Raw genomic sequence first — 13,975 nt, 5'->3', positions numbered from 1 at the left:
CAACAATGTGTGACACACCTGGCTTTTAAAGGTGACGGGAGACGGCGCTCTGATTGGTTTACTGCATGTTACACCCAAAACACAGCCAGGATTAATGAGGAGATTCAGGACAAGCCTATAGAACCAGGAGCCAGCATTTTTTTCAGTGCCAGTGTTACATTTGAGGTTACAAATTTGCATAACCCTGCCCACGTCTTCCCAAAATCTGCTCCCAGGCCAGTTTGTGGGTTGGGTCTTGGGTTGGGTCTTGTCCCGCCAATCACAGCAGTTTCTCATGAATGTTAATTACTAATGGTCGGTTACTTTTGCTTGGCACTGAAAAGTGACTTTGTGAGAGAGGCCATCAGAATAGCAGAGTAAAAGTAAGCACAGTTTTTGCTGTTAAAACCATAACAAAGGTGTTCACTATATTTGCATTAAAAGTACAAATATGCCTCTAAGTGTTAAAATAGGGACCTTTCACTGATTAATCGAAATAACAAAAAAGTTGATACATCATTGGCGATGAATTTGATTACGAGAGACAGCCCTAGTTTGTGTGTGTGTGTGTGTGTGTGTGTGTGTGTGTGTGTGCGCATGTGTGTGTGTGGGAGGGTTGCCTGCTATTAGATTACCTTCTATTAGATTGAATTTGAATCAAGTAAAGAAAATATTGTGTAGTGTAAAAAAGAGTTTGCAAATGAGTGCAGCTCAGCGACTTATTCAGCGTTAAAATCTTAATCTCTTCCAGTGGGATGAGATAATCCCACTGTGTCGGCGCTGAGACAAAAGCAAAGTGTTACCCAGAATCCTTTAGTGTCCAGATATGTTATGACATGAGTATTTGGGTCTATCCACTGTGTGTTTTTTACAGCTCAGTCTCCTAAGCCAGCACAGGGCAGTACACCTAAGCTCACTTCAGTCTGTTGTGGATCAGCATTATGAAACATCCTGAAGTGATTTCCCTCAAGTCGCTACTGTCGCAGGGAAAAACACGTGACTGCAATTTGGGGTGTTTCTCATTTTTCTCACTCGACATTAGAAGTTTTACACAGTCGTGTCCTTGTCGAGGCAGTTCGCCGAGCCTCTGCGTTATGAAACCGGTGAGAAATAACTCGGGGGAAAACACTCTGGAAAGCTTTTTTGCTGATGTGTGGTTTTGTTGCGGCAACAAGCACCACATCGGGGTCCCCCCCCTTCAGTACCCCTCTCATTTCCTGTTAGCATCAGGCATCCCGCCCCTCCCTGCCGTGGCTCGGAGCCAGTGATAAGAGTGAGCTGATACTGACACTGGGAGAAAGGGGGGAGAGGAAGAGGCTCGTTTATTCAGGTCAAAGTTGACAGGGATCCACAGCCTCAAGAAACACTCAGATTTGATCCACGGGGGCTTGTCTGTCTGTGTGTGTGTGTGTGTGTGTGTGTGTGTGTGCGCGCGCGCTATACTGAAAGCGGCACACATAAAAGTGGAAATCAAAACTAACCACAAAAATGATGGGGAGGGAAACCAATGCTGTGTGCAGAAAACTTTTTTATTACAGTCTTAAAATATGCCTCTTTCACAGCGCTGTAGGTTATTACAAACACACACACACACACACACACACACACACACACAAAGAAAAAACCCACAAAGGCAATATGTAGTAACATGCTGTTGATCATCAATCCACTGTGACTGTGATGGCTGCTGATGTTTCTGGCCCATCCCCTTTGTTTCGTTTTGGGGAATCCCCCCTGACACACACACACACACACACACACACACATACACACACGCTTTCCCCTCTCTCCAACACACACATAGCCAGGCTGATGCCGGTGGGTTAATCTCTCTTCACTATAAATACACAGTTTATAAAACCCCTGTTGAATTTCTTTAACATTACTGATAGTGGTGACAGCCAGCCATCTCCAACCACATTGTCTTTTGATGATGATGATGATGATGGTGGTGGTGATGGACAGCAAAGAGTGTGTGTGTGTGTGTGTGTGTGTGTGTGTGTGTGAAAGTATGCACTAAAAATATGTTTGCATATATGTACTTGTTTGCACCTGTGTATGCAAACCCAGGGGCGCCGCCAGGAGTTTTGGGCCCCATAAATGAATATATATATATATATATATATATATATATGTATTTACTAGTTGATGGTTTAATATTTTTATATTAGTTTTTACCTATTTTTTGGGGCCCCTGTCAGGCAAGGGCCCTTGGAATTGTCCTTTTCCCCCATATACGGCGCCCCTGTGTAAACCAGCCCCTTCTTTCATGTACGTGTCTCCGCATCGTCCAGGAGGAAGATCAATGAGACCATGACGGTCCAGACGATGTGTCACCACCCCGCTCTGCCACTGGAGGGCGTCGACCCCAGCCTGCTGCTGAACTCCACCTCCAGAGAGTGTCACATGGTTCCTCAGCCTGCAGAGGAAGGCGCCATGCAGGTCTGCAGCTGTCAGGGTGAACACGAATGTAACGACAAACTCATCTTCGACAAGGGACCCAACGGTGAGCAGACTGAGGAGAAAACAGATTGTTGCGTTTAAGGATCTGTGGATGAATAAATGGGTCTGTAGGTGGATGAATACAGGAATGATGAATGGAAGAATGGATGCATATATGGGCAAATAAATGGGTAGGTTAATAAGCTGATGGATGAATGGATGAATGGATGGATGTGTGCATAGCTGGTCAAATAGAGGGATAATAGATGGATGAATGCATAGAAAAATTAATTGGTAGGTTAATGAATGGATGAGTGGGCAGATGAATGGACATACGAACTCATGGATGATAAATAAATCAATGAATTGATGGAAGGATAAATACTGATGAATGTTTGGATGGATGGATAAATTGGTAAATTTATGGATGGATGGGTGACAAGTCGGTCCGTGATGTATGGCTGATGAACAGAGAGGTAAATATATGCATAAATAAATTTGGGTCAGTGGATGGATGGATGAATTGATGATGGTTAGATGATAGATGGGATGCCCAATAAATAGATGGATGAATTGGATGAATTGATGGTTGATGAATGGATGAACCAGTGGCAGGACAAGGACAAGTTTATGGATCTAAATATGACTAATGAGTCCAAAGATGAGTGAATGGATGAATTGAGGGAAGATGAATTCATCAGTGGATAGAATGGGGTGGGACGCCTTGGACCAATGAATGGATGAGTGATTGGGTGAGTAGGGTTTAGGGTGAATCAAGTAATGATGGATGGATGAGTACAGATAGAATGAATGGAGAGATGGATTGATGGAAGGACAAATGGATTAGAAATGTCCTGACAGTCTGTCCTGTTCCTGTAGGTTTCTCCAAGCTTCAGAGTAAAGATGTGATCCCGGTGGTGGTGGTCAGCTTGGTGCCCCCCATCCTGGTGGCTCTCGTCGCCACCGCCACCTTCTACCTCTATCGCACACGCCACCCCGGCAAGCCCGGCCCGCCGTCACGCCCCGACTGGCCCACCAAACGCACCACGGACCGCTACCACGCCTTGGACCTGGCCCGGCGGGAGGGAGGAGGAGGCGTGATGATGCCTGAGCTCGAGAGGGAGGAGTCCAACACCAAGCTGCCATCTCCTGCTCATGACATCATCAGTGACATACTGGAGGGACAGGGCCAAATGGCAGAACCGCTGCCAATCAAACTGGAGGCCTTGGTGGGGAAGGGGCGCTTTGCAGAGGTGTGGAGGGGCCGCCTGCTGCACGGGGAGAAGGGCGGAGTTAGCAGCTATGAAACGGTGGCGGTCAAAGTGTTTCCGGCTGTGGAGTACGCCTCATGGAGAAACGAGCGCTCCATCTTCTCCGACCCCAAGCTGGAGCACGACAACGTGGTTCGATTCCTGGCTGCGGAGGAGAGGGGCCCGCCCGGCCACGCCCTCAGGAAGTACTGGCTGGTTTTGGCCTATTACAGCCTCGGGAATCTGCAGGACTTCCTCTCTGCCAACATACTGAGCTGGGAGGAGCTTGTTGCCATGGCAGGCAGCATCGCAAGGGGGCTGGCTCATCTCCATAGCGACACAACAGTAAACAGGGTGCCCAAGGTAAATAAAATAAATGTCCTTTTGCCATCACCTGCTGCTGTAGGGCTGGGTGTCATGTCTCACTGTGAATTCCTTGTTTCTCTCTGATGTGATCTGGTGTCTCTGCTGCTTGCTGCCTGCGTTGCTGCAGGTGCCGGTCGCCCATCGGGACCTGAAGAGCAGCAACATCGTGGTGAAGAGCAGGAGGGAGTGCGCGCTGTGTGACTTTGGGCTGGCGTTAAGGCTGGACCTCTCACTCACCGTCGACGACTACGCCAACAGTGGACAGGTAAACTGCAAAAAACATGAAGCTGCAACAAGTAAACTCATTCAAAGAGCACAAGCAGAAGAGGGCATTGCCGTGTGTTGACCAACTTGTCAGCAGCTACATGCCGAGTCAAAGGACACCCCACATGACCCCCTTTGGAGAAACTGTAAAAGTGGAAATGGGCGTGGCCTGGGGGACGTGGGTGTGATGTGATGTGACTCCCTGTGTGATGTGACTCACTGTGTGATGTGATGTGATGATATTACTCCCTGTGTGAAGTGATGGGATGTGAATCCCTGTGTGATGTGATGTGACTCCTTATGTGAAGTGACTCCCTGTGTGATGTGATGTGACTCCTTGTGTGATCTGACTCTTTGTGTGATGTGATGTTACTCCCTGTGTGATCTGACTCTTTGTGTGATGTGACTCCCTGTGTGATGTGATGTGACTCTGTGTGTGGTGTGATGTGATGTGCCTCCCAGTGTGATGGGACTCCCTGTGTGAAGTGAATTCCTGTGTGATGTGACTCCCTGTGTGATGTGATGTGACTCCCTGTGTGATGTGATGTGACTGTAATGTGACTCCCTGTGTGATGTGATGTGACTCCCTGTGTGATGTGATTTGACTCTGTGTGATGTGACTCTCTGTGTGATGTGACTCTCTGTGTGATGTGACTCCCTGTTTGATTTGATGTTACTCCCTTTGTGATGTGACTCCCGGTGTGATATGACTCCCTGTGTGATGTGGGTGATGTGACTCCCTGTGTGATGTGACTCACTGTGTGATGTGATGGGATGTGAATCCCTGTGTGATGTGATGTGACTCCTTATGTGAAGTGACTCCCTGTGTGATGTAATGTGACTCCCTGTGTGATCTGACTCTATGTGTGATGTGATGTTACTCCCTGTGTGATCTGACTCTTTGTGTGATGTGACTCCCTGTGTGATGTGATGTGACTCTGTGTGTGGTGTGATGTGATGTGCCTCCCAGTGTGATGGGACTCCCTGTGTGAAGTGAATTCCTGTGTGATGTGACTCCCTGTGTGATGTGATGTGACTGTAATGTGACTCCCTGTGTGATGTGATGTGACTCTGTGTGATGTGACTCTCTGTGTGATGTGACTCTCTGTGTGATGTGACTCCCTGTGTTGTGTGATGTGACTCCCTGTGTGATTTGATGTTACTCCCTTTGTGATGTGACTCCCGGTGTGATGTGACTCCCTGTGTGATGTGATGTGACTCCCTGTGTGATGTGATTTGACTCTGTGTGATGTGACTCTCTGTGTGATGTGACTCCCTGTGTGATGTGATGTGACTCCCTGTGTGATGTGACTCCCTGTGTGATGTGGGTGATGTGACTCCCTGTATGATGTGATGTGACTCCCGGTGTGATATGACTCCCTGTGTGATGTGATGTGACTCCCTGTGTGATGATCTTCAGGTGGGAACGGCTCGCTACATGGCACCTGAGGTGCTGGAGTCCAGGGTGAACCTGGAGGACCTGGAGGCCTTCAAACAGATGGACGTTTACTCCATGGCTCTGGTCCTGTGGGAGATGGCCTCTCGCTGTCATGCCATAGGAGGTAGGAGTGTGTGTGTGTGTGTGTGTGTGTGTGTGTGTGTGTGTGTGTGTGTGTTGTATTTCCATATGTATGGAGTCCAAATATCTTCACAAGGATAGAAGAGAGAAGAAGAAAATCCTCCAAAGTGAGGACATTTTGTTTGTATAATGCAGTGATTTTCAACCTATGGCCCATGGCCCCCTACTGGTCTGTGAAGGTACTGCAAGTGGGCCACCAAATCGTTGGCATAGATGTATATATTTAAAAACTCCTTTCATTGTATTTTTCTTTAAAACCTTGAGTTGTGATTGTGTTGTGGAACTAATGTGCTTGTATTTTGTCACCCCTCCACCCCCTCCCCCCCAGTGTGTGTGGCGCTTATGGGGTTAAAATAAACATGTTGTGAGGACACGCCTGATTGTTACTTGAGAACACATGCAGGCTACAAATATTATTGAGATGTTCACGAGGAAAAGGAAGAATTTTAAAAGGCTGTGAACACCCGGTTCCTGTTAGACATTAAGGAATAAATAAGTTGAGTGATCCTCACCACACACATTAACACAAATGTGCATGTGTGTATGTGTGTGTTATGAAAAATCATCAGAGTTTTTCTAACAAACGAAGTGACATGTGAAAGCAAATGTGAATTCAAAGCACAGTCCTCTGGATGCACGTTGATTTTCATATTTCATTTCATGTCAAATTTCATCACATTTTTCAGCTGTGAATTCTCTCTGTACATATGATTTTTTTTTTTTTTTTTTGCCCATCAGATGTTTGACAGATAAAAACATGAAAAGACATTCAACTTTTCATGTTTGAGCTTTTTCACGTTCAATGTAAGAATTGTATGAGTTGCATGATCTCAGAATACAGCACAGAAAATAGTTCATGTATGGAAACCAACGTGTCTAAAAGCTCGTGCTTTTTTTTTGCACGCATGTTGGTTTTCACATGTTTTCACTTCTTCATGGAGCTGCTAAACACACAGCCGTGTGTCTTTTAGCTTTCACTAATCTCCATTTCCACACCTGATCAGCATCTATTTATTGATTTTGCAACCCCATTAGTCACTATCAAGGTAGCAACTACTCTCCCTGGGATCCACACAAGTAAACATGACATCATAACACAAAACATTACATCATGATGCAAAAAAAAACATGAATCAACAACAATAAACTTTTCAGTAACAATAATTAAACAACGGCAAAGTAGCCAAACTCTATCAGGAAATAATCAATATATAATCATTAAAATATTTGATACAGCTCAAAAATAATATAGCAGCACTAAAAACAGTGAACACAGTGACTGAGAACATAAAAAGTTAACTGGGAGTTTCATTTTCCTTCAGAAAACGACTCTCACACACTGTGTATGTATGTGTGTGTGTGCATGTGTGTGTGTGTGTGTGTGTGTGTGTGTTGCAGAGGTGAAGAGCTACGAGCCGGCGTTTGGCTCCCGGGTGTGTGAGCAGCCCTGTGTGGACAGCATGAGGGACCTGGTGCTGAGGGACAGAGGCAGGCCGGACATCCCCACTACGTGGACGCAGCACCAGGTCTCACACACACACACACACACACACACACACACACACACACACACACACGTCATACAGCTGGTTCGGTGCTCAGCTGACGTCAACAGGCAGGTTGACAGGACGGGATGTGGAGTTTTTGTCCACCCGGACTCGAGCGTCCCGGTTCTGATCAGGGTTTTGAAGTTTCTGTTCATGTGAAGGTCAGATCCTCAGAAACCCGGATCAGGGTTCGATCTCAGCAGCTGAGATTAAACATCAACATCAACAGATTAAAGGTTTCTGTTGTAACCAGGAGACCAGGATTTATCACGTGGACGCGGATATGAATAACCAGGTTTCTGTGTGTGATGATCAATATGATCAATATGATCAATATGATCAAAACCAGGAGGAGCCTCATAACCGAGACACTCGAGTCCGTGCAGCTGCAGTTAATTAGTGACTCTCAGAGACTCTCACATCCTGCTGGACGATGAGGACAGAAGTGGACAATGAAAAACTCATTTTCAAGCGGGTTTACCCTCTCTGTGATAGTGTCTGTCTGTCTGCCTGCCTGTCTGTCTGTCTGTCTGTCTGCCTGCCTGTCTGTCTGTCTGTCTGTCTGTCTGCCTGTCTGTCTGCCTGCCTGTCTGTCTGTCTGTCTGTCTGCCTGCCTGTCTGTCTGCCTGCCTGTCTGTTTCTACCTGTCTGCCTGTCTGTCTGTCTGCCTGCCTGTCTGTTTCTACCTGTCTGTCTGTCTGTCTGTCTGTCTGCCTGTCTGTCTGTCTGCCTGTCTGTCTGTCTGCCTGCCTGTCTGTCTGCCTGCCTGCCTGCCTGTCTGTCTGCCTGTCTGTCTGTCTGTCTGCCTGCCTGTCTGTCTGCCTGCCTGTCTGTTTCTACCTGTCTGCCTGTCTGTCTGTCTGCCTGCCTGTCTGTTTCTACCTGTCTGTCTGTCTGTCTGTCTGTCTGCCTGCCTGTCTGTCTGCCTGCCTGTCTGTTTCTACCTGTCTGCCTGTCTGTCTGTCTGTCTGCCTGTCTGTTTCTACCTGTCTGTCTGTCTGTCTGCCTGTCTGCCTGGCTGTCTCTGTCTGTCTGCCTGCCTGTCTGTCTGTCTGTCTGCCTGTCTCTGTCTGTCTGCCTGCCTGTCTGTCTGTCTGTCCTGTCAGCAGCTTTGCCTGGGACCTCACCTGGTTAAATAAAGGTTAAATAAATACCTGATGACCTCTGTTATGTGAGGCCAACTCTCTAAGACCTCTTCTAACATCTCTCTCTCTCTCTCTCTCTCTCTCTCTCTCTCTCTCTCTCTCTCTCTCTCTCTCTCTCTCTCTCCCTCTCTCTCTCTACCTCTCTCTCTCTCCTCCAGGGGATGAATGTTTTTTGTGCCACCATCACTGAGTGCTGGGATCACGACCCCGAGGCCCGGCTGACCGCTCACTGTGTGGTGGAGCGTTTCAACGCCCTGCAGCAGGAGGAGGAGGAGAAGGAGGAGGAGGAGGAGGAGGAGGAGGAAGGAAGACCGGAGGAGAGGCGGGGAGAACAGGAGGAAGAGGAGGAGGACGGACGAGCAGCGGATGGTGAGGGAGAGGAGGAGCAGGAAAAAGACTTGGAGACGACAAACAACGGAGAGGTGTTCAGTGTCACGCCTCCCTCTGCTCCTCTGGCGACTCCTCCTGCACCTTCGCTCCACTCCTCCTCCTCCTCATCCTCCTCCTCCTCCTCCTCGCTCCCTCAGCCAGACGTAGAGAGAGGAGATACCGGGGATTCCCATGATCCCCTGGTGTACCGCGGCTCTGCGGTGTGAGGCGCCCACATCTTCACCGCCGGCTGCGTTCACACTGCCTGCTTCAGCGTTTTATTCTTCCACCAGCTGTTTGAGAAGTGATCATTTAATAACAAAACATTCCTCTAAATGAGTAGGAAATACAACAAAAACCGCTAACCCTATAAATTACCAGATAATATAATAATATCTTCAGACTGATATTCTAATAATTGCGTTAATGTAGTTGCTGGTTAATTCAGTGATGGTGTGTCACTGCCTGACACTGAGAAATCATGATAATTTAATAATAAATGAAGCAGTAATCATTATATTATGTAGGTGTTATATTTTTTTAATTTAATATTTCCATATCAGTCTGAAGATATCATTTCATTTGTCAGCAAACTTTCATTACATTTTTATATCATTTAAAAGAATATTTTGTTATATTTATTCAAAGTCATTACAGTTTGCAATAGTCAGTAGAAAGCAAAGTCCACACACACACACACACACACGCGCGTGCGCGCGTTCAGTTTGTGTTGACATTGTGCAGAATGTGTCACTTTAATTCTGTGTTTATTACTGAGGTTGTAGTTTGCAGAGGTCTGCTACTGGACTGCATTATACTGAGAGGTGTTTCTCATTTTTTGTCCTCCGTATTTATATAGAATGAGGAGGGACAGAATAGTGGAAACAGCTGTCAGTAAAATGCAGTCCAGGCCAACAGCAGCACTAACTATGAGCTCAAGGCCAAACATAGAAGTGAATGTATACCTCTGTTACCGTGACAACAAGACAAGCTGAGCATTATAGGCAGCAGGAGAGCAAACTGTATGGCACAACAGGTGGATTGGATTAGATTAGATTATACAGGTGGAGAAGATAAAGTGGACATTGAGTGTGTTTATGTCTTAAAAAGAAAATCACCCCAGCGTAAAAAAGCCCACAGTTTTGTTTTTCTTCTTCTCAGACAGCATCAACAGTAAATCAGATTAAAACATAAAGTCTGTTTTGAGCCGGCAGTGTGAACGCAGCACAGGAACACCTGAGATTATTTCTAATCTGAGTGTTTCCTCTGCGGGACGTCCCGACCACCAGAAACAACCAGAGACAGAGCTTTAGTTTTGTCCCACACCTCTGCACTGAACTGAGTGTCCTCACCTGGGGTCTCCTCCATTAAAACACAGTGAGGAGGACTTCAGCGGCGCCACCTGTTGGACAATAATGTACAGCACATCCCCCAGACTGGTTCTGCTGGGGGGATTTACGGCAATATGCAGGTTTGTTGTATGAAAATGTTTCTGTTAGAGGGAGCTGGTCTCCTGTTTGTTGTGATATTATTCTCCAGTAGTTACTGTGATTATCTGCTTTAGCCCCACTTGTATCAAAGGAAGCCGGCCTGTGGAGGGGAAATGTGTGTTCACGTAAAACACAGAGAGAGAAAATCTCATTTTTGATCCTCTGTGGTACAAATCTGATTCGTTCTGACTCTTTACAGTCAAAAATCAATGTGATTTTCTTTGTTTTAGTTAGAAAATCTGCACCGAATGTAGGAAATTTTGGTAATGTGCAAACACAGCCACACTTACACCCACACACACCTCAGTGTTACCAATAAAAACAGCTGTGAGTATCACTATAACTTGTAATTTACCAAATATGAACACCACTGGCTGTCTCGTGAAACTGTGTGAGGATGCAGATGCACTAAACCATTATTATTATTATGATGGAAAAATTCTCCAAACTATTATTTTCTTTTCATAATAAAGTTTGACTCCTCGTGTTGACTCGGCTTCTCTGTCTGCAGCGGGGGGGGGGGGGGGGGGGGGGGGGGGGGGGGATCAGAGCTCTGAACTTTCTGAACTTTCAAGATGCATCAATTTTTCCATCTTTGCATCGATAAAATCCAATCTATTCAGTTATTTCATTTTTCCCGAGTCACTTCCGTGACGGAGCGGATGCCGGCTGCTGCTGAGCATTATGGGTTAGTGGTGTCACAACACACTCATCTGTGTCGAGGAACAAACACACACACACACACACACACCAGCCAACTGCAAATCCAAAGTTTGGAAACACCACGGGTTTTACAAGACAGATGGACAACTGGACAAATCAAACTGTGACAGAGTCCTGCACTGTCAGCCTGAAAAACAACAACAAAAAAAACAGAACATGACGCATCACAAGGCCCGTTTGTGAAAGGCCATAATGCTATTTGGTTAATAAATAATCAAACTCATTGAACTGCACGGCATCGTCAGATCACACTGAATCTCTGAATCTGAATCTGAATCTGCTGAATCCAGTCATTAAATCTGCATCGTGTCGGGAGGTGAATCCCAGTTACTGCCTCTTTTTTTCATGCATGCTTTCCTTTAATCACAAACCAACTAAATCACAACCAACTGAGGATTATTAAACCCATGATATATATATTTTTAAGGTTTAATGCTGTTATGTTTTGATAATGACTCAAAGGATCGCAACGTTAGCTTACATACGTTCCTCTTCGCTCACCAGCTTAACGTGAGAACTTACAAATCATACTGGTAATCTAGCATGGTGGAGGTGTGTGTGTGTGTGTGTTTGTGTGTTATATCACCCAGTTTTCCCTCAGGGATTAATAAAGTATTTCTGATTTTCATTCTGAAAAACCTTTGTACTCGTCTGCCAGTTAAAATACACTACATGGACAGAAGTCCTGTTCCACCTGAGTATTGTCCAAAATGTCTCGGTGAGCTGAAGCGTTCAGATTTCCCTTCAGTGGAGCTGAGGGGCCGAGGCCGAGCCCAGAAACACCAGCCCACAGCGTGACCCCTCCTCCAGCAAACTGCACAGTCGGCACAATGCGCTCAGGCAGGGAACGTTCTCCTGGCGTTCCCCAAACCCAGACTCGTCCATCAGACCGCCACATAGAGGAGCCTGATTGGTCGCTCCACAGAACACGTTTGCGCCGCTCCAGAGTCCGGCGACGGCATGCTTTACGCCGCTCCGTCCGCCGCTCGCCGTCGTGCTCGGTGATGTGAGGCTGGCGTGCGGCCGCTCGGCCATGAAGCTCCCGGCGCTCAGTTTCTGTGCTGATGTTGATGCCAGAGGAGGTTTGGAGCTCTGCAGGTACTGAGGCGGCAGAGCGTCGGACACTTTTACGCACTATGAGCCTCGGCGCTCGGCGATCCCGCTCTGTCTTTACGTGGTGCCGCCCCCTGGTGGCCGAGTCGCTGTGGTTCCTAAACGCTTCCACTTTGCAATAATCCCACTTCCAGCTGATGGTGGAATATCTAGGAGGGAAGAAACTTGAGCAGCTGACTTTACTTGTTGCAGCGGTGGCTTCCTGTTCCATCACTATTCCAGCAGCACGCTGGAACTCAGTGAGCTCTTTAGAACCAGACGTTCTGTCACTGATGTTAGTAAAGGCAGACTGCATGGCTGCTGCTGGAGGTTACACATCTGTGATGATGAGACTGAATGAAACACCTGAAGTCACTGATTAACAGGTGAGGCCTGATACTTTTGTCAGTATTGTGCATCAGTGATGGCATCATAATTTACTCATCTCAGCAGTGATTTTCATTTTTCAGGGAGCGGTCATTCTGAATCAGGATTTCACTGAAATGTGCAGGATGATCTGATCTCAGTGGAGTTTAAACTCAGTTACCTTTAACCCTCCTATTATGTTTGGGGTCAATTTGACCCCAGCCAATGTTTAACGTCTCTAAATAAATGATTAACATCATTTTTTTTGCTTCATATTTAATGAGTGTTCCTAATGTAATGGGTTCTACCGGGTAAACATGAAATTGACATGATGATATGTTTTCAATGTCCTGTACACACTTTGTAACGCATCAGTTATAAATAACAAAAATCTGTACTTAGAAATAATATAAAGCCATTAAAACACCAAAAATGAATATTTCTTTCCAATTTCAGATCAATCAGTGAGATTTTATGGTGATTTGAATATTTTTCCATTTTCGCGTAATAGGAATACTGGATGTATAAGTGGGGGTGTTGGGGAGTTATGTCTTATTTAAAAGGCTATTTAGGTAATCAACAAAGAAACATCAAGTACTTGACACATAAACTTTGGTAACAATTTTAGTTATAATAATTTTGTGAAAGTTTAAACTGCAGGGGTCAAATTGACTCCAAACATAAAGGATGTTCAAAAATGTGAACATAACAGGAGGGTTAATCAGATCAGTCACAACTTCACTGCCAACTGGAATTTGTACTTTCTGACCCGACTCAAAGACAAAGAAAGAAAAAGACAGAGAGGAAGAGGGGCGGCTGGAAAGGAGCATTCTCTGGGGCTGAGAACCAGACAGTGGTTCATCACAGGGTTGGGATTAGTCTCTTCATTCCAGTCAAACTGACCAATCAGCAGCAAATTAGATTTGACTCGTCTCCCTGTGAAGTCTGATGCTCAGCTGTCTGCTGGCGAGCGTGGGAACCACAGCCGCTCTCTTCACTTATTCATTCAGGAAATGATGAGAAAAGGAAAAAACAATCCTTTAAAGTGTTTCATAGCCGTCTGTTATTGCCATGGTTCTCTAGGCTAAATGTGGATTGCACATTAATTGGTGTACTTGAGAATATATCAAATGTTTGCTCTGCATGCTATACAACAACATCTACCACTGCTAACAGAAATAATACTTTAAGCCACGTTTCAAAATTATAGACTTCTCTGATTTGTAAAAGAATATGTCAGGAATTATATAGAGCATGTACTTTGGTGACAGGCCTGCTGTGCTGTTAACAAAGAAAACCGGTCCCTTTTTAATACAATTATAATTAACTGTAGTGTAAATCCAGCAAAAATCAAGATTTTGAT

The 13,975-nt window shown here is 45.8% G+C and overlaps 1 protein-coding gene across 1 annotated transcript in view; it reads left to right on the top strand.

Moving 5' to 3' along the window:
* tgfbr2l (transforming growth factor beta receptor-like) overlaps positions 1–9,168 on the top strand; it is a 21,676-nt gene extending 12,508 nt beyond the window's left edge. The window contains exons 3-9 of the mRNA XM_030080217.1: positions 2,274–2,485; positions 3,301–4,034; positions 4,165–4,302; positions 5,722–5,863; positions 7,279–7,406; positions 8,731–8,994; positions 9,100–9,168. Coding sequence (XP_029936077.1) covers positions 2,274–2,485; positions 3,301–4,034; positions 4,165–4,302; positions 5,722–5,863; positions 7,279–7,406; positions 8,731–8,994; positions 9,100–9,168 — 1,687 coding nt within the window. The remainder of the gene's footprint in view (positions 1–2,273; positions 2,486–3,300; positions 4,035–4,164; positions 4,303–5,721; positions 5,864–7,278; positions 7,407–8,730; positions 8,995–9,099) is intronic.
* Positions 9,169–13,975: the final 4,807 nt, after the last annotated feature.

This window comes from Myripristis murdjan, chromosome 21 (genome assembly GCF_902150065.1).
Source record: "Myripristis murdjan chromosome 21, fMyrMur1.1, whole genome shotgun sequence".
Taxonomy (NCBI): Eukaryota; Metazoa; Chordata; class Actinopteri; order Holocentriformes; family Holocentridae; genus Myripristis; species Myripristis murdjan.
This window is presented reverse-complemented; position numbering and strand designations above follow the sequence as displayed.